This window comes from Bombus bifarius, unplaced genomic scaffold (genome assembly GCF_011952205.1).
Source record: "Bombus bifarius isolate JDL3187 unplaced genomic scaffold, Bbif_JDL3187 scf7180000007966, whole genome shotgun sequence".
Lineage (NCBI taxonomy): Eukaryota > Metazoa > Arthropoda > Insecta > Hymenoptera > Apidae > Bombus > Bombus bifarius.
The window spans coordinates 1,666,283-1,689,065 of NW_022884352.1; the positions used below are offsets into that span (position 1 = coordinate 1,666,283).

Sequence of the window (22,783 nt, forward strand, 5' to 3'; positions counted from 1 at the left end):
TAAAATTAGAGATTTATTAAACTTACAGAAAGTCTCTGCGAAACACTTTGTATTTAAGGTACAATAATGTTCAAAAGAGCTGCTTGTCGGTTTACGGAGTACCGATTCAGTGAACGAAAGTATTTGCCAGCGGTCCAAATTGATTAACCATCGTAATTAAATAATTAAGATTTTCGAACAAAAGGCACGCGAAACCCACATTGCGGGACAAGAGAATAAATAATTTGGGCCGCTCGACAGACTTGACCTTTTTTATCCATTGTATTATTGTATTCACGGAGAATATAACGTAACGATCAATCGCCACTTTGTTTTGGTAACTTAAGTCAGGACTGAAACTTTATTTACAGCTTACAACGGCCAGCATAATCATCCTTTAACGATCGTTTAGCGGCGTATTCCTGCCTGGGTAATTATGTGTCTTTGTACATGTTCCACGTACTCCGTTTTCTTTGGCAATATTAAAAGATAGACGAGAAATACACGCTACTTTTCTGTACGTTACGTTAGGCACTAGAGGAATCACAGTCATGGACTCGACGATACCGCGACGAACGGTAACGCCGCTAGGTAAAAGAAATGCTTTAACGCGTTTGAAAAATGCGACAAACGAATCGGCCGTTTATCGCGATCAGCCGACGTGTCTCCTATACGCTTGTACGTTCCCGTATGTGTCTCGGTTGTCACGAAACTATAGCGTAAAGGAGAATTGCAAGTAAGAGCGGCGCAACGTTTCCCCCGATGGTCATGGCACTTGATATGTAGCTATGAGCAATTTCCGCTCTGGTGAGCGCGCCTAACAGTACTTCCGTCGTGATCCTGGGGCTCCTCTCCGAAATTCTGGTAACTAGTTTCTCAGTCTCAGCCACGCAAGCTCGTAGCTGCAGCGGCGAAGGTCTCTTCGACGTAGGCTGTACTATAACGAATATGTCGAGGTCTGGCGTCATCATGCCTCGAAGAACGCACTGTGCCACTTGGATCTGTCGTGCTAGAGCTGACAAGAGGACCTCGAGCGCGACCGAATCTTTGTCCACGTCCTCGTCCATCGTGTAGTATATCCTATCCAACTGAAAATGAACAAAAATCGGAGAATAAGAATGGTGGCTACTTGGCGTTGCGCAACGCTATGTGTAAAAGGTAAAAAGGGAGAGGGAGAGAGAATAACGTACCTGTTTTTTAGAATAAAAGAGCTTAGCCGCCCCACCGCAGACAGGACAACAGGCACCGGGGGGTGTGACTCCAACGCAGTATGGCTCGATTAACCGAGGACATTGTACTAAATCGCCGCAACGAGGCTTGGCTTGATCACCTATCAACCCGACAGCCACGCAACGACCAAAGTAATCCACCACCGTCCTTTCCGCCCACGCTGCGCACTCGTTCGCGTAGATCTCTCCGTTGGTACCGCAAACGGGACCACGTAAGCTACACCCTTCTAGACAATGTCCTCTGTAGCCCAAACTGGCCCCAGATCGAATCATGGCGCACATGGAGCGATGTTGGCGGTTTTCCTTGTCGCAAACCGGACCGTTGGCCTCGTCTCGGGGATCGCAATCGAGAGGTACGCATTCGTATTGGCGACAAGATTTCTGGAGCCTGGACAAGCACACTCTGGTTCTCGGGACGCATTTTTCCGTGCTGTCGCAAGGATTGGACGCGCACGGGTCGCGAGAGGAACAGCTACCGAATTCTACTTCGTTCGCGGACATCTCGGAACACTTTGCCAGACAACCGGATGCAAAAGTGAAGCCTAATCTTCCACAAACGGGGACGTAATGAGCCGGACAGTCACAGGGCAACGAAGGTACGCGTATCTCGCCGCAATTCTTCTTCGAACACGTGAACTCGCCCTCGAAACAGTGACAGGGATTACATTCCAGATAGAAGTTGGCTTTGTGAGCGACGAAACGGTCGTGCACCCAGCAAGAGTTGAATTTGTAGCAGTTTAAGGTTCTGCATTTCTCCAAACCGTGGACCGTGCATTGGCAGATTCGCAGACAACCCTGTTGGTCGTACCTTGGTATCTGTACCCAGGATCCCACGGGTACCAACTGTTTCGACATTTCTCCGAGAGAACAAGCTGGTAGACAACGGTACGCCTGTCGGGTGAAATGAAGCAGCTGGCAGATTTCACCGTGTGCGCAAGGATTACTTCTACAAGGAGTGACGATGTCCTCCTCGAGGCGAATCACCGACTCGTTATCCTGGGCATCCTCTAAAAAGGGTCTCAGAGAAACGCAAGAGGCATCGGATCTAGCTGGTGAGAGCTTGGCGCACAATGTGGCTGCCGTATGGGGACCGTTAATGGCCGACCAGTCCACGCAACTGGCCATCAGTTCGAGGCAATCCTCTCGACAAAGTCTCGTCTCGTGGATTCTGGCTTCGCACGGTCTCAGCTGCAATAAGCACGCGGCTGCGCGTAAAGTTTCCGGCGGGCAGGAAGCGGCGGCTCGAACAGGCACACCTAATCCACGAACGATTCCACCTCTGGCCCAGTGATCAGCTTCCAATTTAGCTGCCTCGTCAGCCGCGGCCGAACAACTCCTACGGAGCAACGAAAAGGAGGAAATAGAGGATAGAAGTGGAATAAGAATAGCAATGGGACAAAGCAATGGAAGCAGGTTTGGCCGCGGTCCAAACCGAAACGCGCCGAGTTCCTACCTAAAGAGTGTCGTCGACCTGTCGTTGAATCGGGTGCAATAGGACAGCCCGGAGCAGCCCATTTCGCACGGATCGTCGGTATCCTCGAGACACCGTCTCAGTTCTCCTTCCAGGCTGGACGACAGGCACTCTGCGTCGAGTTGAAGCCACGCGGACTCCCAGTCCGCTTGGAACGCTCTCCAGCACAGATTCTGGCACGATGGCTTGGTTGCTTTGGTGCAGCACGACAATTTGCCCGCATCTAGAGGTAGGCGAGCTGGCTTCGACGAGCCAGACTTGAGCAGGCAACTCCAAAACGGCGACTGAGGTAGAACCGGTCTGCACTTGTCCGTCAACGCGTCCATGATCTCTTGGTCGGTCGTCGCCGTATGCAGGATCTTCCTGCACGTTTCGAGACAGGCTGGACTGCTAGCCACGTTGCAGCAATGCAGATCTATAGTGTCAACATGTCGAGACGATTGGCGGATTCAGAGTTACAAGAGAGAGAGAGAGAGACGAGACGAGACTTAATAATCGTCAACTTCTACTTACGTTGTTTCGGATCTTCGGCGTGTTTCGCCTCGGCCACGGTTTTCAAGCACCTTGGAATCTGATGGAAGCATCCCTTGCTACTGTACAACTTGAGATTTGAAATCTTTCCGGGCTTGTAGAACAAATCCTGGCAAATTGTTCTGCAGGTGTCGTCGGATACGTTGCTGCAACAGTGTTCAGCTTCCTCTCGCTTTTCCAAACAGGAGAAGAATTCAGGCTCGTCGCTCGGCCGGCAGGATACGTTCAGATCCCTTCTGGATCCGGAGAGAGCGCACGTTGATCGGCATATTGGATTCAGCGCTAAGTGACAGCAACCCCTGCCAGTCCAATTCTCGTATCTCTTTACCTCTGTCGGGACAAAACTAGTTAACAATTTTGCGTTGCTGCGAAACGGATGTTAGCAAGATCGAGTCGAGATACTCTCACCGTTCAGAGTCATGTTGACGCAGCCCCAGAATACCATCTGAAAGGAAGAATAAGGAAAAGTTGAAGCTGAGGGACTAATCCACAGAGAGAGAGAGAGAGAGAGAAAGAGAAGAAAAAAAAAGAGAGAAAAGAAAGAAAATGAAAACCGAGTGGAGAAACGTAAGGAGAAGGTAAGCGGTATCGCCAGAGTCTTTTGTAACGCGAATCTGTCCATCTCTTGCAGTCCCTTTTCTCTCGAATCGCTAACGCTAACGTATTGTCGCGGGCATCGTTTCAGATTCGACACCGTCTCCGACTGTCGGCTATGGATTAAAAGGATCGATTAAACACACGGCTTACCAGCTCGAGGGAACAGAACTCCAGCAAGCGTCGCGTCGCGTTCTCCCTTGCCTCTGCTTCTGCTCCCAACGCCACCAGCGAGATCTGAAAGCACCGCTGCCGTCAACGTTCTCCTCTTCCTTTCTTTTTTTTTTTCTCCAATTTTTGTTCGAACGTCTACCGTACAGAGATGGATGGGAAAAAATTGGAAGGATTCGTGGGAAGTGGAAAGGAAGAAAAAACGGGACAGCTGTATATCTATCGATGGGAATTTCCGCGATTACGAATGCAAGGTACGACGCGTTAGAAGTTATTAAGAATCAAGGACACGAGTACGCTTCGGTCGCCACGATTTCCTGTTGCTGGTCACTGAATGACAATAGACCACCGCACGGATATCGACTGTTGTACCATTTAGGCGTTCATTCGGAATTCAATCGACGTAGATCGTACGAGGACGCGCGGATCTATCCCGCAGTCTCGTCACGGTTACAAGTTACGACTATCCATCGGCGTGTGGTGGGTCCTGTTAGGACTTGGCCGCAGGCCGGATTACGGCCTGTATTTTAATATAATTCGTCGTTTAAATCGATCGTTGTTTTTCCTTCCTGTCTCTTCGTCGACGATCCTTTACGAAAGGACTTATTAGCGATAGAGATATTTTAATTCGCGATGATCGAGCAATCGAGGGTTTTAAATAGAGCTTTCCAGTCGAACTACGTTGCAAACGTTAAGGGCGTAAACGATAGCGAACCGGAGACGACGCACGTATTTCTGTCGCGGTATATTCTGGGAGCTATGCACAGCTTAGCCTCGTCGCCATTTCGAAGGGGGTGCGTTTTTCTCGCCAAACTTTTCCACCATAGCTAGATGCCAGGCATTCTGATCGCCGTTATAAATTACGTACAAAGCGTAGCATGTAAAGCTCGCGAAACTATGCCTCTTTCGGATCTAGTTTCCTCAATCTGGTTTGATCAAATTCCGCAATTTTTACATTTCTCCGATGAAATTGTTAACGATTTTTTTTTTTTAAAGGATCTCTGCGGCCAATATCTACCTATATAAATATCTTTTACACGTATAAATACGTTTTCCGATCCGCGATAGTCGAACGAACGTGTGTCGTAACGGTGCCGATGAAATTTCAAAATATATCACACAACGCACATAATAGTACAGAAAGTCGCGTAATTCGCGTCATTTGAAATTACAAGAAAATGTCTATAACTGTTTGGAACAGTTTGGCTATCACGATGTACGATTTATCGAAATGCAAGTTGCGGTTTTATTAACTTTGATTCAACTATTATCGGCGGGGGAGGGGGGGGGCGGGAGTAGGGGGTAAAAACATGCCTGGATATAAATAACCGCAGGCATCGCACGATGCATGATCGTACGATGATGTTAGAGTTTGCGGCCGTTTGCGGCCGTTTCCGGCCATGTCCGGCGGATGCTACTGCTAAATCTATTAATCGATCGCTTCGCGTTTATTCGTCGGTGCGCGCATTAGTTGAGAAAAGCAGTTGAAATGTTTATCGACTGTTGTCGTTATCGTTATCGTTATCGTTATCGTTATCGACCACCCTTAAATCTAAAGCGCATAGAATTGTACGGAGAAGAGGAGCCGCGTTTCGCGTTGCTAGACGCGAAAGAGAAGCGATGCGGAGAATACTCGGTTTCGCGGGTACAAATTGCGGGGAAACACGATATCATTGATAGCGTGTCTGGTGGAGGATGCGGAGCGCGTCGATTCGTAATATTTGCGTATGAATGAGCTGACCGGGACCCCGAGGGGGGTCGTGCGTAAATCTCTCAGCGGGCCCCAGTGTCCCCGATATTATCTCGGAAGGGGCCCTCTGCAGCCACTTTTAAAGAAGCTACAAGCACGTGTGCGCCCCGCGTAGCGTCGCGTCGCGTCGCGTCGCTCCGAACCGGAGCCCTGTCGAAAAACCACCGTGCCTTTCCTCTTTTTCTCCTTTCACCTTTCTACCGTCACGCTTCGTCCTTCTCGCGCAGTTTCCTTTTTATTCCCGGCAGATCCTAATATATCCGTGGACGCGGCATATTTTCTACCCTCTATCGTGCCGGGGTCGGGCCACCGATATTTATCAGCCGGCCAGCGATATCGCATTCGCCCCGTGAAATTATATTCCTCGGAATTATCTTTTTCACATTCCCACGGAGATCTTTCGCGCGCATAATTAATAGACGCGGTAGAACGTTCGGACGAATTTTATGCTGCTTGCTCGCTGCGTTCGCCGACGAATCGCGAATAGAATTCGTAAGACATTCTTCTCCGAAATACGTTTACGTTGACGAATTTGATCGATTTTCTTTTTTTTTTTTTCTTTTTTTTCACTGTAAAATAAACAACGTTTCATACGTGTGACGACAATTATAAGGAAGAAATAAGGCGTGTATATAAAATGTTTGTCCGAGAAGATATTTGTCGGAAAAAAGTCACATAGAACGGGGGATGAAATATTTCTGAAAATCTTGCGGCTACGGTTTCGCGCGTACGTTTGCTGGTGAAGCACGCGGCACCTTTGCGCAATTCACCGGAACCGTCTATTCCGTTGTTCGAGTCGAAGCGCTACCGCGTGTGTTTCTGTAGGATCGCGAGTGCATAATGAAAAATTGAGAGAAAAGGAGGTACCTTGGAGCAGACATTGCGACAAGATCCGGTAGCCAAAGAACAGCAGGACATCTCTGGAACAAATAAGGCATAGAGGCAAGTCAGATCTTTTCGGTAGACGCAAAAACACATGGCAACGATCCATGGAGAGGATCCGTGGAAAGGTCGCGTATTACGATCCTTTCTCCGCTTTTCCTTAAACACGAAACAGACGCGTGTCCTGCGTTACGTCAGTTGGAAAGAGAAAGGATCCGCCTTTATGGTGCCGGATGAGGGTAAGCGGGACACGTCAAGACCGAACGACCCTTGGAAAAGGCACGGACGATTACCGAAAGTCTCGAGTATTTGAAAAAGCTGTCACTTTTATACGTATTAAGTACATTAGAATACGTATTTTCTAATTATATCGTTTTACTCCGCCATCCTTTGCGAACGCATCGAGAAATTGAACTTGTGCCGGCGACAATTTCTTTCAACGATCGCAAAGTGCGATCCGAGAAAGAAATCTGTCGTCTAATGCGAACAATTTCTCTGTGAAGCAGTCGTTACTGCCTTTGAACGATACGATTACGGATAATGCGCACGTGCAGTTGGATACGAGTAACGTTGCTACGATATCCCTCGAAGCGTCGAGATCTTTACTTCGTTATCGTGCAATTTCCATTCTTCTCGCGACACGAACGTTATTTTTATTAAATGATCTCACGGTGAGAACGTAGACGCGTGGTGAGCGATGCCTCGGTGCCGGCAGTGGCGCGTAACTCGCGTCGTAAGTCGTAAGTGATCTTTTACGACTTTACGGATATAATATGCGGGTCCGGTCTCCGGTGGAATTGACTTTTGAACGAGGACCGAAATCGTGGATGCCGGCCACGCTATAAACGATGCACACGAGGCACGGAGAGCCTGGAGACAAGAAGAGGGTTCGAAGCGTGTTACACAATTAAGTTAATAGATAGCAGTCAGACAGAAATTGCGGCTAACTATGTTTGTCCGCGTGACTCGCTTCGTACATCGTGTACTCTTCGTCGTCAGCAGCCTATTTCTCTTTCCTCGTTTTCTCTTCTATCTTCTTTCTTTTTTCTTTTTATTCGTTTATTTCAGGCAGTACGTAGGAGCGTAGAAACGTAGGAACGTTTAACACGCGACAAGTTTGTGCAGCTGATGAAATAGGAAAAGCGAGGTTAAGGTTCCCCGTTTTCGTCAGAGAAATAACAGCTGGGGCCTGTCGAATATCGATTTCACGAGGGACGCGCAAGTTGTCTCGCTATGTCTGAGAAATCACCGCGTAATCTAATTGCTAAAAATAATCGAAGAATCGTTAACCTATTTCGAAAGGTTAGAGAGGAAAGATAGGAAAACGGCGTTTGATGTCGGTGGCTAAATTGGTGGTGGAGTTGTGAAATTCGCCGTGGCAAGTGCGTCCCCTGAAATCGTAACGGGTTTGTGGCTTCTCTCGAGGAACGACACAAAAATAGCCAACGTCGTTTGCGGCCATTCGACTTCCAGTCCGATCTAAGCTGCGAAAGTCCCCTTAATTTTATCCAGCCGGATGAAATGGAACGAGCAAAACCTCTGTCTCTTTGAACTTAGTGTTGAAGTTTAAAAACGGCTCTGAGAAAGTTTTCAGAATCTTCTTTGAAATCTCTCAGACCTCCCCTCCTCTCTCTCTCTCTCTCTTTTTGTCTGTCTCTCTCGATATCGCTCAATCAGGCGTCGAGATTCTCTTTCTTTCTGTTTTCTTCTTTTTTCAACGGTTAGAAAAAACGCGATGGCTCGTTGTTTCAATGCAAAATCGAAAGAAACGTGTCAACGTGAATGTCTTGGCGTATGCCACGCGTATCGCGCATGTGGGTGAGAGCGCGGTATAGTTGCATATAAAAGGGCCATGCCTATTCTCGCAGCTGCGCCTTCCATCGCCGTATCGTGCGCGAATGGTGACATCCACGTCGTTGCACTCGTAAAACTCGCACGATTCTCCCACGCCTAACGATGATAATCCTTCCAGCAGATGTAAGATAAGCCAGGAAGTGGGAAAACCTTGCGCGAATTTGCATACGAACCGACGACTCGCATACATTCGAAACAACATTTATTCCAGAATCGTAGGTATGTCGCGTTTAAAATTCCATCGATTCCATTTTTATTTGCCGATTTAGTGGCAAAGTTAAAGAATAAACGTTTTCTTGGTACAGGCGTAACAAAGTATCCCGTTTGTGCACAGCTTGGTAGGGTGCGCAAAGTCGATCGATCAACGATCATTGTTGACTCGTTGAACCGGCTGGCCTAATTAGCTCGTTCGCGTACATTAGTACGCGGTATACGACGAGTCCGTCTTCCGTTTTCGTCTTCCGAAGGATCCCCGTTTCGTCGCACTAGGCGCGAGTTATATCGCCGGCGTAAACGCGCTTGCTCGCTAGCTGAATGGAAATATTACGATTGCACGCAATAGCGAACTGCGGAAAGGGTGGAAGAAATTGATAGAGTCGTCCAACTTGCCAACGTTTATCGAAGTGGACGGAGAGGAAGAGGATCGATCGAATATAGACGAATGATTTCGTAGAATTTTGTCGAAGGGTGGGAGAAAGAGAGAAAGGAGAGAAAGAAGAGAAAGGAGAGATAAAAAGGAGCGAATCGAGATACTATATACCGAGTGTCTCTCGACGTGTTTTTATCCGGCGTGAAGCTGTCACAGGGGTTTTATGCGTTTATTTATCTCTGCACTCTCCCGACACGCCATCGACATGTATCGAAAGGCGGAGTATGTCTCTATACTCTGCACTCTACACACTCTATGCTGCACATACACGCTGCTGGCTGGTGGACCGTGTCAGGGCCCTGCCGATCGCAAGTCGCGTTCTCCTTTAACCCCTTCGTTTCGGCGCAGCGTGCTCGTTCCTTTTTTCAGCAACGCGTTTCGCGACAACCGGTCCAAAGAAATCGTTGCCCCGGAATCTCCGTCGCGACAGCACCGACGTAAATCTTTCAGGAAGTTCCGACTGTTCGTCTAATTGCGGACACTGTTGCGAAAATCATGTAACGGGACGCGTCTCCTGGCTGTCGAACCTGGCTGCCACCGACGGTGATTTAATTGCCGCTAAAGGATTGCGACAGCGCTGAGAAATTGAAAATCGAGACGCGGATAAATCAGCGATCCTCTGTAAACCATCCTCTGATATCGTTATGTTACGTACTAAACGATCCGGTTGGTAAAGATCTTGTCCTTTACGGAGAAACGAGCGGACCGTTGGACCAAAGTCGCTCGCCGGTTGCTCGTAAGAGATCGGAGAACAAAAGTTGCAAGAACGTTAATCGTCTATCGCGACGATATGCAGTCGTTTACGAAAATATCGCAACGTTTGCAGAGTACAGTATGATATGATCATTGGTAAGATACGAAGGCAAGAGAAAAGAAAAACAGTTTGATGATTACTCAGACTGATTTCAAATTTGATCGATGTAATCACGATAGTCGTGTCTCCTCGGTCGTTGATTGGAAATCAAAGATCGATAAGAACTGTTTCCGTCTTTACCGTCTTTTCGATTTTCACGTCGCTTTATGACGAGAGGAAGCTAACGATAAGCGAGGAAACCGCTTCGAATCCGCTTCGAATCCGCTTCGAATCCGCTTCGAATCGATCGGCCCGATCAAATGGAAATCGATTGTTTGAGTAGGGAATAGTCGATGTAATCGGTTAGGAAATTGAAAAATTGCTCGTCATCTTATTTGTAGATTCTGCTTTCACGGCCGTCTGATCGAGCTGTCCCGTTACGAAGACTTTCTGACGACGATCGCGTATGACAAAACGAAGAAGGAACGAGGAGCGAGGAGGAGCAGGTCGGAAAGATTTCGACGAGTAAAGATCCGTTTGGCGAGTGATCAACGACGAATCGAGTCGAAGAGGCATTAATCGATAAGTTGGATCGGTCGATCGATGTATTCGGAGTAGCGTTGCCATAAATCGCTTGCGCAACGTCGCGTTCCAATTTCCAGCTGAAAGACAGGCGAAATTGCACGCGCGGCATAGAAAGGATTTACGCGCAAACAGGCACGCGTTAAAATTACTATGATCCGGCTGGTTTTGCGTACTAACGCGGCCAAAAGCCAGCGGCGCAACGCTGAAGCGGGACAACGTTCCTCTTATCCCTTCTTTTTTCCTCCCTTCTGTCTCGTTCATCGCGCAACCAGATATTATTTCATGGCCCTTCGCTGATGGCGCATCCAGCCTGAAATTACTGCAATCGAATGACACCTTAACGATGTTTTATCGCGACTACCACAGCGGGTCGAACGAACGACGAGAACTTTGACGCGTGATTTATAGGAGGAGCTTGGCCATGGCGCAAAGTCTTGCCTAGGTGTGTATCGTTGATAGAAACAAGCGGCGAGTTAAACAGCGAGTTAAACGGCGACTCTCAACAGCGGAACAAACGCCTGCTCTACCGAAACGACGGCTTTCGATCGTCGATAAAACCGACAGTCAGAGCTTGTCCAGCGCATTAGCGTTGCATGGCATAAATATCGGTGCTGGTTGTTAGAAACTACGTTCGTTGCTACACAGTGCGAGGAGTACGCTGACTGATGGACGTTTACCGCACGGAGATATAAACGTCGCCTTCGCTTCGAACCGAGAGAGAGAGAGAGAGAGAGAGAGAGAGAGAGAGAAGGTTCGGCGTAGAATTTACGAGATATCAATTAGCACGAAATCATTCTAGTCGCGTGCGCACTCAACGGATAACGCGTTATTAAGTCATGGTGACGCGACGCACGGAGCGGAGGAAACACGCGTGCAGCGAAAAGGTGAGAGGATCGGAGAAATGCGCGACGCGTTATCACCTCGCGAACTCTATACGAACGCCAACCTATACGAATACGTATCCACCTATACGCCTATGTCATGTGCACATACATATACATATACATATACATATACATATATATATATACACACGCATATACGAGAATACGCGACCGCCAATGGCTCTCTGCTTATGTATGTAAGTACGTATGTATGTATGTGACTCTCTTTCCTCTTATTGTACAAGAGGCGTTCGAACCGAGTTGAAGAGAGGCAGGGGCGAAGGACCGTTAGCGACAGCTCGTTCACACGCACGTGCACCATGTAAATTTCGAGACAGAAAGAGATTAAAGATCGGCAGACGGGCGACGAAACGCGGAACGAGCATTTTTTAAGAAATTCCACGAATCGCTAGTGTTTCGTTGATGGTGGCGTGTACGTTCGTTTCGATCGTTTCGATCGTTTCGAACGGTCGACGAATGCAGTGGCAGTTTTAATCAGCGAGGAAAAATTGCGGAAGGCGGCCCAAAGCGAGGAGCGCTTTTTGTCGCCTCGATTCGCCCGAGAAGCGAAGAGTTTCCGTCGACACTTGAGCGTACTTAGCCACACGGCACCTAGATAAACAAATGGCTGGCCGCTTCTCGAGCATGTCGACGATAAAGTCGAAGAAGGGAGAGCGTTAAGATGACCGCGCGAATCGAACGGCGCAAGAGGCTGAAAAAAGTAAAGGCTGACAAAAGCGGCGAGAATTAATACGGAAGGAGAAGCGAAGAGGGGAAAGAAAGGAAGGCAAGTGCGCACATGTGGCCAGAAGTTGTGGCCGATATCGTCTCCGACGAGAAAGATGACAAAGATTCGCTGAATTTGTATTTTAGCGGAGTCGCGACCGAGACCGACCACGAGTTGACACGAGCTATTTTAAAAATAATCGCCGTTCATCCGACGCTACGATAACGCGGCTAGCGGCACGACCAAGCGAGTTGGACCAACCAATGTTTCGTTTCGACCAACCGGTGTTTCCCAGAGTCGGAAGCTCGAGTTGTCCGGCCAGGCGACGGTCGCCGAATCGCGCAACTGAAATAAAGATGAAATAGAAAATTACCTTGTGCAGCGTCGAGAAAAGGAGTGGCGACGACGATGACCGTCAACATCACCGTCGACAACCCGATCACCAGCATCGTTGAATATCGCGCGTTTCCATGAAATCGCGGTCGAGTCTCGAGATCCATGACGATCACTGACACCATCGGCGCATCTTAAAACACAACTGGCGCGCGAAATCTACGAACGATTGCGAACGACAGCGATAGAGTTGGCATGTCGGCGAGAAGCGGACTCGCGCGAAAACCAAGTGCACTGGAGCGCAGTCCGCGAGCGACTGAGCTTTTCGTCGCACTCGTGGCCTCGGCTCTTCGCTTCGGTAAGCTTTTTACTCGACCGAGTGGGTGAGAGGAAGAAGGAGACCAGACATCTAAAGAGAGAGAGAGAGAGAGAGAGAGGACAGGCCTGAACGAGAGATAGAGACGGAGGGATTGCGTGTGGGAGGAGGGAAAAGACGCGTGGCGCGTTGTCGTTGTCACGCAGTGCAACTGCTATTGTGATCGTGACATCTTCAGGCTGTACCTACACGACCCTCGGTATGCATTTTTTCGCCGTTCGTTTCAAGAAGCCTCGTGACTCGCTCTCTCTCTCTCTCTCTCTCACACACACACACACACTCTCGATTGTCCCAAGTTATCGTTGCATATCTTCGTATTTAAAAGTTGAGTTAATGTTGCGCGTTGTTGGAGCGAGAAACAGAGGATGACACGAAACAAGATTCGAGTCGTACAGCTGGTATCGATCGTTGGTCGATTTCGTTATCTCCAGGCAAACGGATTATCACCGTTCTGAGCGAACGTTGACTGTACGTCGAAGCGAGATCTCATCGAAAGTCGTAAATTCGAAGGGACCAGCTCGGCCCGTGGCGTGGGTTAGAAAGCCACATTCCTGCACCGGGTAAACTGATAACCCGCGCTTGTACTTCCTCTGATAGCGATTGAGACGTATTACGAGCGAGCATTCGTTCGTCGTCGACTATCGTCGAAACACGGATACCGTTCGTTCTACTAAGATGTTTGACAGAATGTGATTCACTTTGGCAATCGCAAGCTATTCTCTGATAACTGCGCTCTTTATACGGTACCGTTTTCAGTCGCTCGACGTACCTATGCAGCTAAGTAAGATTTAATATGAAATAAAGAGATCAAGTTGCCTTTGCGTGGGCGTGCGAGCTAATTACGATGACAAAACGCGATATCCCGTATCGATGCGATGGAAAGTGGAAATAGAAGTTGCGCGGTAGAATAATCTCGAGATTCATTCACTGAATTTCCACTCGGATGCGTCGCTGTGGGACGCGGGTTCCGTTCGAACCCCTCGTGAAGGCAATCGACTCGATGGTCGAGTAATTTATTAATTTATTCCGCCGATAAATCCGTTTCAATCCGCACGTAGGCTGCGGACGGATTGTTCCTCCTCGACTCTCTTTCTCTCTGTTCCTTTGCATCTCTGTCCACTTTATCCCTTAGAGCAGGCTTGCTGTTTCATCGTGGACGCGCGCACCAAACGCATCGGACCGTTATTTGCGATAACAATTTTATCGTCGGTAATCATAGGATTCGTACGGTCGTATAATTACAATTCGCGAGGCGAGATGGCCGCGTGGCCTTGCAGGAAAATACGAAAGCTCGGCAAGGGAAATTCGTAGTCCATAGACGGGAGGAAAAAAGACCCGTGGATGAAACCAGTTCCAAGTCGAACACGGATAAATACTCGCAAAGTTTCTGCAAATGTGTACCGGTTTGCGTCGCAGGATCGTCGCCGCTTTGTACGCTATAAACACCATTATTAATGTAACTTGGTACGCTCGGCGACTAATTTGCAAAATGAACGGTTGATGGCATTATCTTGACGATGCTCGCGAGTCAGTCCTAGCACTTTCAACCATTAACCACGACATTCGCGGTTACGGAACGTCGTACAATTTCCTCACCGAACATCTACTTTAACCCAAATGCTGTCCCTTTCAAGAATATTAAGCTACAATTGTCAACTTACTGCGATACCTAGCTGTAGAAATAATCGACGATCGTGCGATTAATGAACAAGAATTTAATTCTGCCGGCACATTCGGCGATTGGTAATCGAATTGGTTCGTAACAGAAATGGGCAATCGCTCGTCTTTTCTTTTTTGCTTATTCCCTATAATTCCATTCCCTGTAACGATTGTATTTGTAGAATCGTTTAATTTGTCTGATTTTCGTTCGACGTTCGAAAATTTGATGGAAAAATTTAACACGACTTTTTCTTTTTTTTTTTTTATTATAATCTCGTCAATGTTGGGTGCTACGTATATTCTCAATCAATATCAAGTAGTCAAGTAGTACACAAAGGTTTTTCCAGTTGTTTTAGGAACGAGGCTGGTCTTAACGTATTCCATCGATGGGAGATCGTGCCAGAAACGTTTTTGCAATGCGGACTTTGCTCGGCTCGGTTTAACTCACTTAAGTAGTCGCAGTGGTTATTAATTATCCAGTGGCGAGCATTAATTGGACGGTATGTTATGCATCTATCGGAGCACCAGTGACGATGAATTCCAATTTCCTATTGCTATAGGCTACATGCTACTGCATACTATCACGATCTATGATCTTTAGACGACATTCTAGAGTCTAGAGAAGTTGCAAAGTAAAAGTAAAGCAAAGGAGTAAGGGTAAAACGTGTCGAAAGTACTGAGCGATCGTAGTTCGATGGCCGAGAACTGTATACGGTACGAAAGACCGATTTTTCAATGAAAAATTGGCCAAATCGAAATTCCTGGTAATCGAATCGATCGTCGTGCAGAGTCGAAAAGGTGTCCAATAAATTTGCCGGCGATTTACTTTCCGTGCATGCGCGCTTCAAGTATTTGACTCACGCACCCTTCGAACGAGCGAAAGGAAGAAGGAGGGATAGGGCGAGCGCGTGACCAAGGGGAAAGACCAAATAGTTCTGTGAACATTGCATCCTCCGTCAATCGTCGGCTGCATGTCAATGAACCAGCATCGACCATCGGACAGAAATCGAGGACCAGCTTGCTCCTTGCTAGCCATCGTGAGAAATCGAGTTTCTCGCGTAAATTTGTCGCGCGTTTTCTACCGTGCCAAAGGAATGTCTTAAGCACGATCAGAATTCCCAATGTTTACCTCCCATTTGATCACGTTACGAACAAGCATACGAACAACCGCGATCCCAGTTCCATCTTTCTTCCATTCGTTGCATCGCAAGCGTAACATTCGCCTAACGAAGCTTCTCCTTTGGCCTTCCATAGAAACGAACGATCGATTGGACTCTTCGAATCGTCGAAATACCAGCGCTTTCGAATCACTCGCCAAAATGAACTCACCATTGAAAGCTGATTGCGTTCTGCCATTCGGATAATGCACCGTGTCGAGACCGTTTGCCGGCTTGTCATTATGGAAAACCTCGTCGTAGAGTCGCGGACGAACAATAGGGAATACAATGAGAGAAATTGGAACGCATTGGAGCCGGCAATAAGAACTCGCGCGTAGAAAAATGTCTCGGGTGAACGAAAAGGTCAAAAGGAAAGAACGGAAAGAAACTGATAGTTTTTAGGCAGGTTAGATTCTACGTACGTCTTGGTTATCGGAGATATACCATTTCTCGCGATGGTTGGATTTCAGGTAGCCTTTCGGGCTAACCTTTTCAAGATCTCGTTATTTGCACAATCAGCGAGTTAGCTGAAAATACCGGCTACAAGCTGAAAGCCGTAACGCGGAAACATAGACGCCGAGTATCATAAATAAGATTCAAATATCTCGAGCCTGCGCGCTAAAAGTGCCTCCATTGAACGCGTTGTCATCGTAACCCGATATACATGCTATTTGTTGTCGTGGAAATTTGCCTCGCTGCGCGACGCAAGTCTCCGTCGCTTCGCCGATTCCAGTAGATCCGGTTCGAAGTGAATCTAAGCGAAACTATACGAGAGCGGAAATTCCGCTCGAGCCGGCGAATCAAACAGATGACATTAAAAACTATTAAAAAGTAATTATATCGAGGCCACGTTCCGATAAGATTGTAAGCAATGTTCTAAATTTGCCTGATTAAACGTTCGTTCGTAAGCGAGATCGGGAAGAAATTTAAGGGAGAAAAGCGGGGAAAGGTTTACCGACCGCGTGCGACGTCGGGTGGTTCGAGGGTGGCGCCGTCGGCCAGCGCCTTCCGCTCTACAGAAACGCAACCCTTCGGACAAGCGAGTGGCGGAGAATCGACGCGGTGGGGTGGTGGAACGATAAACTCTTTCCGTCAAGGTGTCGGGGTGGATTGGCGCTGTCATATGGAGGCAAATGAGGCGCCGTGTTAGGCACTGTGGCCTGCACGGACGCCTTGCTGCGTGTAAAACAAGCGTGGAAAAAAAGTGTGGATTGCAATTGGTTCGCGCGCTCAAATAGATGCTATTAATCGGGTGAGTGCGAGGGTATCGGATATCAAGGAAGCGTTAGAGGCACGAGTGCGAGAGTACACGCGTTAACCGCGACCTCAAATGGGTCAACCCAACCCAGCAACCTAACGTGTACTCGTTTCTTCTTGCGATTCACTGGTTGGCCTAGTTTCCTCGGGAGCGAGCGAGCGAGCGAGCGAGCGAGCGAGCGAAAAGATACGCGACCTCCGCTTGGTTGGAAAAACGACATCGAAAGTGTGCACTCCTCTTGATCCTCTGTGACTCTCTTTGGCCGTTGTGGCCGTGGTCGTCGACGTCGCCATCGTCGTCGCGATTCTCTCTCGTCGAAGCTTTCTTGTTTACGGAACGAGAGCCATGGGATTCTCGCCGACCACGGAAATGCATTGATTGACACGCGAACACGGCAGCGAGAAACGGATTCAGGTGATAAAGCAGAGGTGAGAGATCGCGTTGCATTTCCTCTTACACGCGGAACTGCGATTCAACGAACGCGGACCGTCCTATGTACTGGAAAACGTCTTCCATTCGTGGATATCGTTGCATCACGGATGTGCTGTGCGGGCTTTTGCCTCTACTAAATCAGCTGACACGGTGCGTCGGAAACGAGCCTGTACGCTAGTTTTGCTCGTGTTATGGTGTTTTCGTGTGCTGCCGCTTGAACAAATCTCGCGTTCGCGAGAAACCTAACGGCTAACCACGGTACAATCGCTTGTACGCGACCCTGAATTCAATTATCGATTCACCGAGGAAAATACTCGACAGTGCAGTTTTCATGTACCGTCGCGGGTTACTTTGTCTAAACCGTTGCTTAAATTCTTCTGCTATTCGTTTCGTCGAGAAGCGCACCGTCCGCTGCGATGTTTCAATGGCAACGTTTCTCCGACCATTGTCACAAAGTTAGTTGGATCGTTTAAAGGTTGACTCGTTATACGATACGGCTGTTTAAATAGCCGAGTTATCGGATGTTAAGACTCGATTCAACACGGACGCACGATTCCATGCACGTTGATTAGGATCTTGCACGAGCGATTTCAATAAACGACAGTTTAATAATATGCATTTTTATTTTTATTATAGGCCAGCGAGTGATTTGATTGCATGTAATAAAAATGGCGACCAGTAAACCACCGGAAATGAATTACACATGCGAAATTTGCGGCCTGGAAGGTTTCAATGACGAAGAGATGAGATCTCATATGGTTTTCTACCACCTCCAAGGAGCCGCAAATTGCCCCTTTTGCGATTTAGGCGAAATTTCGCCGACGGAAATGTTGACCCACGTTAACAGTGCCCATCTCGATTATCTAACACCAAGGTATATATGGTGCAATTATCCTTTTAATCTTGCATATATGATTTTCTTCATAAATATCCTTCAAATACATCATAAAGCGTTCAAACTGTTCTGATTGCGAGGAGAAATGGCGGCAAAAATGGGCCTTAGATGTCGCGCTACTACATATATGTATACATTCTGTATTCCGTCGTACAAAGTTTCTGAATTCGTTGCGAGCGTACTTGTCTACGGGCTTATCCGGTTTGTTTACTAGTTAATTAACCATAGATGAATTGACACCGCCGAAGAAGCATTAAATTACCCCATTAATCCTAGTTACTTCTTCTAATATTTTTCTTGTTACACGTAGTTATGTCCAAGTCCCTTCTTCCTAGTCTTTATTCGACTATCGTTTGTCAAGTATATAGTGGCCATGTGTAGACAGTGCTATAGATTCAAATGAATCGTATGAAACATGATAAAAGACTACAAAGGGGAAACAGCATGTGAATTAGATATTCGTCGTAAAAAGTAATAAATACTTGACTCTTTTTATGTACATACTACAAGTACCGCTTACAATCAGTGTATATCTAAAGTATCTGTGTATGGTGATAACTACTTATCTCAATTGTTACAGTACTCCAGAGAATGACATGATGGCATTTATCGATGACGATTCGTTAGTGGATGATAGAAGAGACGACGAATGTCGCGGTCCATGTCCTTCTCCAACTATGTCCCCAAGTCCTCCGCTTCTTCAAAATGGTTGGAGCAGTTCGTTCAGTCCACGTGTTAAGCAGCAGCAAGAAATACCAAAAGTGGAACCACAGATTCCTAGTGCAAATGTGAATAATAATAATAACAATAATAACATTGGAAATGTTAATAACGGTACTAAGAAGTTTTATCAAGTTTCATCTGGTATAGCTCGAGTTACTGATGCGACACATAATCCACAATATCTTTTCAGTTATCGAAGGTGCAGCTGGACACGGGTCTCCACTGCGTTCAGGCCTAAATTTGCAACTACGTTCCCATGCTTCGCCAAAACTTCCAGTACAAGAATGTCCTATGTGTCCTTACAGTTCTGACAGTCCACTAAGGTTAGAAGAGCATATCAACAGACAACATTTTGATCTCACGTCGCCGTCCTTTCTACCTGAATCTCCACCATCGCGTGATGGTGTCTTCAACTGCCCACTCTGCGTCACGTCTTTCCCAAATTCTTCTGATCTTGAGCTACACGTTAACATAGAACATAAAGACATCTTGAGGTAATGTAAGATTTATATGTATTGCATGCATAACAATCAGTTGTGTCTATAGTAAATTGGCATGATTTGAAAATCAAAATTATTGTATTTCTTTTACAAAGCCCTGCGAATGGTGCAGCTTCCCAGTCAGCTCAAGCAACCGTTGGTAGTGATACACCTGCGTGTCCAGTTTGCTTCAGTACCTCGTTTAAAAGCAACGACGAATTAACTGCACACATTGAAGAACATTTCAGTAAAAAGTGCACTCCATCTCCTATAACTCCAGACTTGTCTACCGACAGAATGTTAGCAAAGGATATGGAAAGACTTGAGAAGGAGCTTAGAAAATTACGCGAACAACGTGAATTTGAGATGTTAAGGGCGCAATATGGAATGGACAATCAAGGGAATTTTAGAGAACAAAGCGTCACCAATATGCAGCGGGCTGTGTATTCCGGCGAAATGACGATTGCTGATTATTACGAAAGACAAACCGAGCTCAGAGTAGCTGAAAGCAGCGGCATCGATGATGGCAGTTCTTGTACACGCGGTTATAATCTTTTCTTTCCACATCTATTTACTCATAACGTTACGAATACTTTTTATTACTTCATCGATTCTTTATAGGGCTAGTTTCCAAGATACGGGCTGTCAGTCAAGCATGTAGTAATGTATTAAGTACCTGGATGTGTTCTACCATAGACCATTATGCAACTACCTATGGGGACAAAGGATGGGGATGTGGTTATAGAAATTTGCAGATGTTAATTTCGTCACTTTTGCAACATACAGGGTACAACGAGTTAGTTTATAAAGCGTGGAATTCTGGTTTGGGTAGCGGTAGTTCTACCAAGAATCCACTACGAAGTTCTATACCGTCGATCTCTAGACTTCAGAAGATGATAGAGTGGGCTTGGGCCCAAGGTTTCGATACTCAAGGAGCTGAACAGTTGGGAGGAAAATTGGTGAACACCAGAAAATGGATTGGTCCCACCGAAGTAGTCATACTGTTGTCTAGTTTAAGAATAAAGTATGTCCTTTAATTTCTATCATCTTTTTTTAGAGTCACATTATACATCGTGTTTCTATCACAGGTGTCAGCTGGTAGATTTTTATACACCAACTAATTCTGATGGCGGACACCCTGAAATGTTTAATTGGGTTTTACAATACTTCCAGCGGTGCGATGATTTCAAGCCACCTCTTTATTTGCAGCATCAAGGTAAAGACTAACAACGGAATTAAGAAAGCGAGGATAAAGAGGAAATTAGGAAAGACAACTACATTTTATTATTTGTAGGTCATAGTAGAACAATAATAGGAGTAGAACAGTTGAGAGATGGTTCAATAACAATGTTAGTACTCGATCCAAGCCATAGTCCAGCACAAATGGCACAATTTAACAGTACAAGTAGTGCACTTGGTGCGATGCGTTTGGTACGCAAGTCGATTGCAGCGATGAAAGCGAGACAGTATCAAGTCGTTGCTGTTACCGGTATCATGGAAACCGACTTAGAGTATCACGTAAGCTTTCATATATTTATTCGTTTATTGTTTATCTTTTCGCTTATTTGCTATAGATGTGATTATTTATTGCAAGAAGGGCTAATTAAATTAAATTACAATCATTTCTAACTTCAGGAAAGCAAAGTATTACGTTTGATTCGGTTGCCACAAGATAGGTGAGATTTACTGGCCTGGAAAGGAATTAAATCTTTTGGGAAGACGATAGACTGCCTCAAACCAATTTTCTCCAGCATCCTTAAAGTTACATGACCGCAATGTTCTAGGTTTTATCATTAGGAGGTTTGCTCCACCGTAGTAGTTGCAGATGTATTATTTAACAATATATTCCTGCATATTTTCGCCGTCATTCGTTGGCTCCTCAAATCACGTGTATCTAATAAGCCTGCGTCGTGGTTCAGAATTTTTGCAGTTAAAATTGACCGACGAACCTATAAAAGTTGTACTTTCTAAGAAAAAAAAAAAAAAAAGAAAAAGAAAAAAAGGGAGGGGTGTCTATATGTTACGCGTACCGATCATTTTTTAATTCAGACTCAGCCTTGAAAATATTGTATTAGGGGATGTGTGCTTGGAAAGGAAAGTTACAGTCACGATGAATTTGAAGGACAGAATCAATTCGGTCGCCATTCCTTGGTCATAATGCTCTGCTCAATTTTCGTCGCACCGAACAGGCTGTGCTAACTTTTAGTCGACCAATCGTCCTATGCCGATCGGTGGTATCAGCGGAAAAAGCCATGGCAGATCTTGGAGAACGAGACTCTTTCGTAGCTGTGATGCTGTTATCGATTTAATGCTAATCACCGATTCTAAATATTTTTGAAGACACTCCACGTGATCAGAACGTTAAAGAAAGCATTGTCCGTGTTTTAACTTCTCTTTCACTTGTACTTTACATTTCTATGAACGTTGTTGTCAAAATGTTGTCAATTTTTAGTCAATAAAAGTATCAATATAACAACATATTGCAATACGCGTGGCGATAACAATTTTATATACCGTCAAAGATTATTATTCTCTAATCAACTTTTATTCTCATTACTTCATTTTTTTGGAGTGTCTACAAGAATAGACGACATATTTCCATACATTATATATACATTTATCTATATACATATACACATTCTTGCACACACTCTTCGTTGTATTACACTTCTTTCACTCATACATAAAGTACAACTACTTTCATACTACTTTCGGATATTCTATTTAATTATTGGATTACATTAAGGCTACTCATACGTTAATTTATAAGTTAAGAACAATGTTGCGAGAGAAGATCAGAGAGCAAGACAGTCCATTAATTTGTTATTTATATTACACGATTAAACGAGTTACATTGTTTCCATTATTATATTTATAATCGTCTGCGTTATTACTGTTATTATCATTACACTTATTGTATATTATAAATTGTATTGATACGCATATGATCATTGATACATATTTGTTATTTTCAAGAAATTTGGAAACTATAAAAAAATTCGATGTTTGTTACTGTGAAAGGTATTATAAGAAGAAAATGTATTATTATTTTATAGCTTTGATAATTTATAAAATGCACTAATTGAGTGAACATTTGTCTTTCTACTCACTAGAACCAGATGCAATAATTATGACTGACAGCAAAGATATGGTTATTACTTGCATTATATTTTTTCATACGTTCATTAAGAATATGTTCAATATTTTGGAATGTTCAGGCAAAGCAAGCTATGGAATTGTTAAGCAAGTGTAAAAAGAACTTTAAATTACTCACATGTCAAATTAAAATATATGCTTTGTTAGAATTCCCAATTTATGTGTGATTGTTTTACACCATTAAAAGAAAAAATACTTTCTCAATTTCCATATCCG

General features: G+C 45.6%; 2 protein-coding genes across 5 annotated transcripts; one reads left to right on the top strand and one right to left on the bottom strand.

Moving 5' to 3' along the window:
- LOC117208399 (reversion-inducing cysteine-rich protein with Kazal motifs) lies at positions 1–12,747 on the bottom strand. Its single transcript, XM_033449582.1, has 8 exons — positions 12,473–12,747; positions 6,593–6,645; positions 3,958–4,041; positions 3,619–3,655; positions 3,193–3,540; positions 2,662–3,094; positions 1,170–2,544; positions 1–1,067 (listed from the first exon to the last, which is right to left on the bottom strand). Exons 1-8 carry the CDS (start codon positions 12,615–12,617, stop codon positions 684–686), a joined length of 2,859 nt encoding a protein of 952 aa, XP_033305473.1. The 5' UTR covers positions 12,618–12,747; the 3' UTR covers positions 1–683.
- Positions 4,075–22,723, top strand: LOC117208406 (zinc finger-containing ubiquitin peptidase 1-like). 4 transcript variants are annotated; one of them, XM_033449595.1, is made up of 9 exons: positions 4,075–4,229; positions 17,951–18,188; positions 18,790–19,043; positions 19,123–19,426; positions 19,528–19,955; positions 20,033–20,435; positions 20,500–20,627; positions 20,706–20,929; positions 21,047–21,186. In XM_033449595.1, exons 2-9 carry the CDS (start codon positions 17,983–17,985, stop codon positions 21,089–21,091), a joined length of 1,992 nt encoding a protein of 663 aa, XP_033305486.1. In that variant the 5' UTR covers positions 4,075–4,229; positions 17,951–17,982; the 3' UTR covers positions 21,092–21,186. The 4 variants fall into 4 exon arrangements, with proteins under 4 accessions (XP_033305486.1, XP_033305493.1, XP_033305499.1 ...); XM_033449602.1 differs by lacking the exon at positions 4,075–4,229 and adding an exon at positions 12,988–13,007; XM_033449608.1 differs by lacking the exon at positions 4,075–4,229 and adding an exon at positions 16,572–17,310 and having other exon boundaries at positions 21,047–22,723.
- Positions 22,724–22,783: the final 60 nt, after the last annotated feature.

Excerpts from the sequence above, each read along its gene's own strand:
- LOC117208406 (XM_033449595.1), top strand. The coding sequence starts at position 17,983 with ATGGCGACCAGTAAACCACCGGAAATGAATTACACATGCGAAATTTGC. Across the intron at positions 19,956-20,032 it reads TGGCAGTTCTTGTACACGCG|GGCTAGTTTCCAAGATACGG; the intron begins GTTATAATCTTT and ends GATTCTTTATAG. Across the intron at positions 20,628-20,705 it reads TCTTTATTTGCAGCATCAAG|GTCATAGTAGAACAATAATA; the intron begins GTAAAGACTAAC and ends TATTATTTGTAG.
- LOC117208399 (XM_033449582.1), bottom strand. The coding sequence starts at position 12,617 with ATGGTGTCAGTGATCGTCATGGATCTCGAGACTCGACCGCGATTTCAT. Across the intron at positions 6,646-12,472 it reads TTTTCTCGACGCTGCACAAG|AGATGTCCTGCTGTTCTTTG; the intron begins GTAATTTTCTAT and ends TATTTGTTCCAG. Across the intron at positions 3,541-3,618 it reads CGTCAACATGACTCTGAACG|AGGTAAAGAGATACGAGAAT; the intron begins GTGAGAGTATCT and ends TTGTCCCGACAG.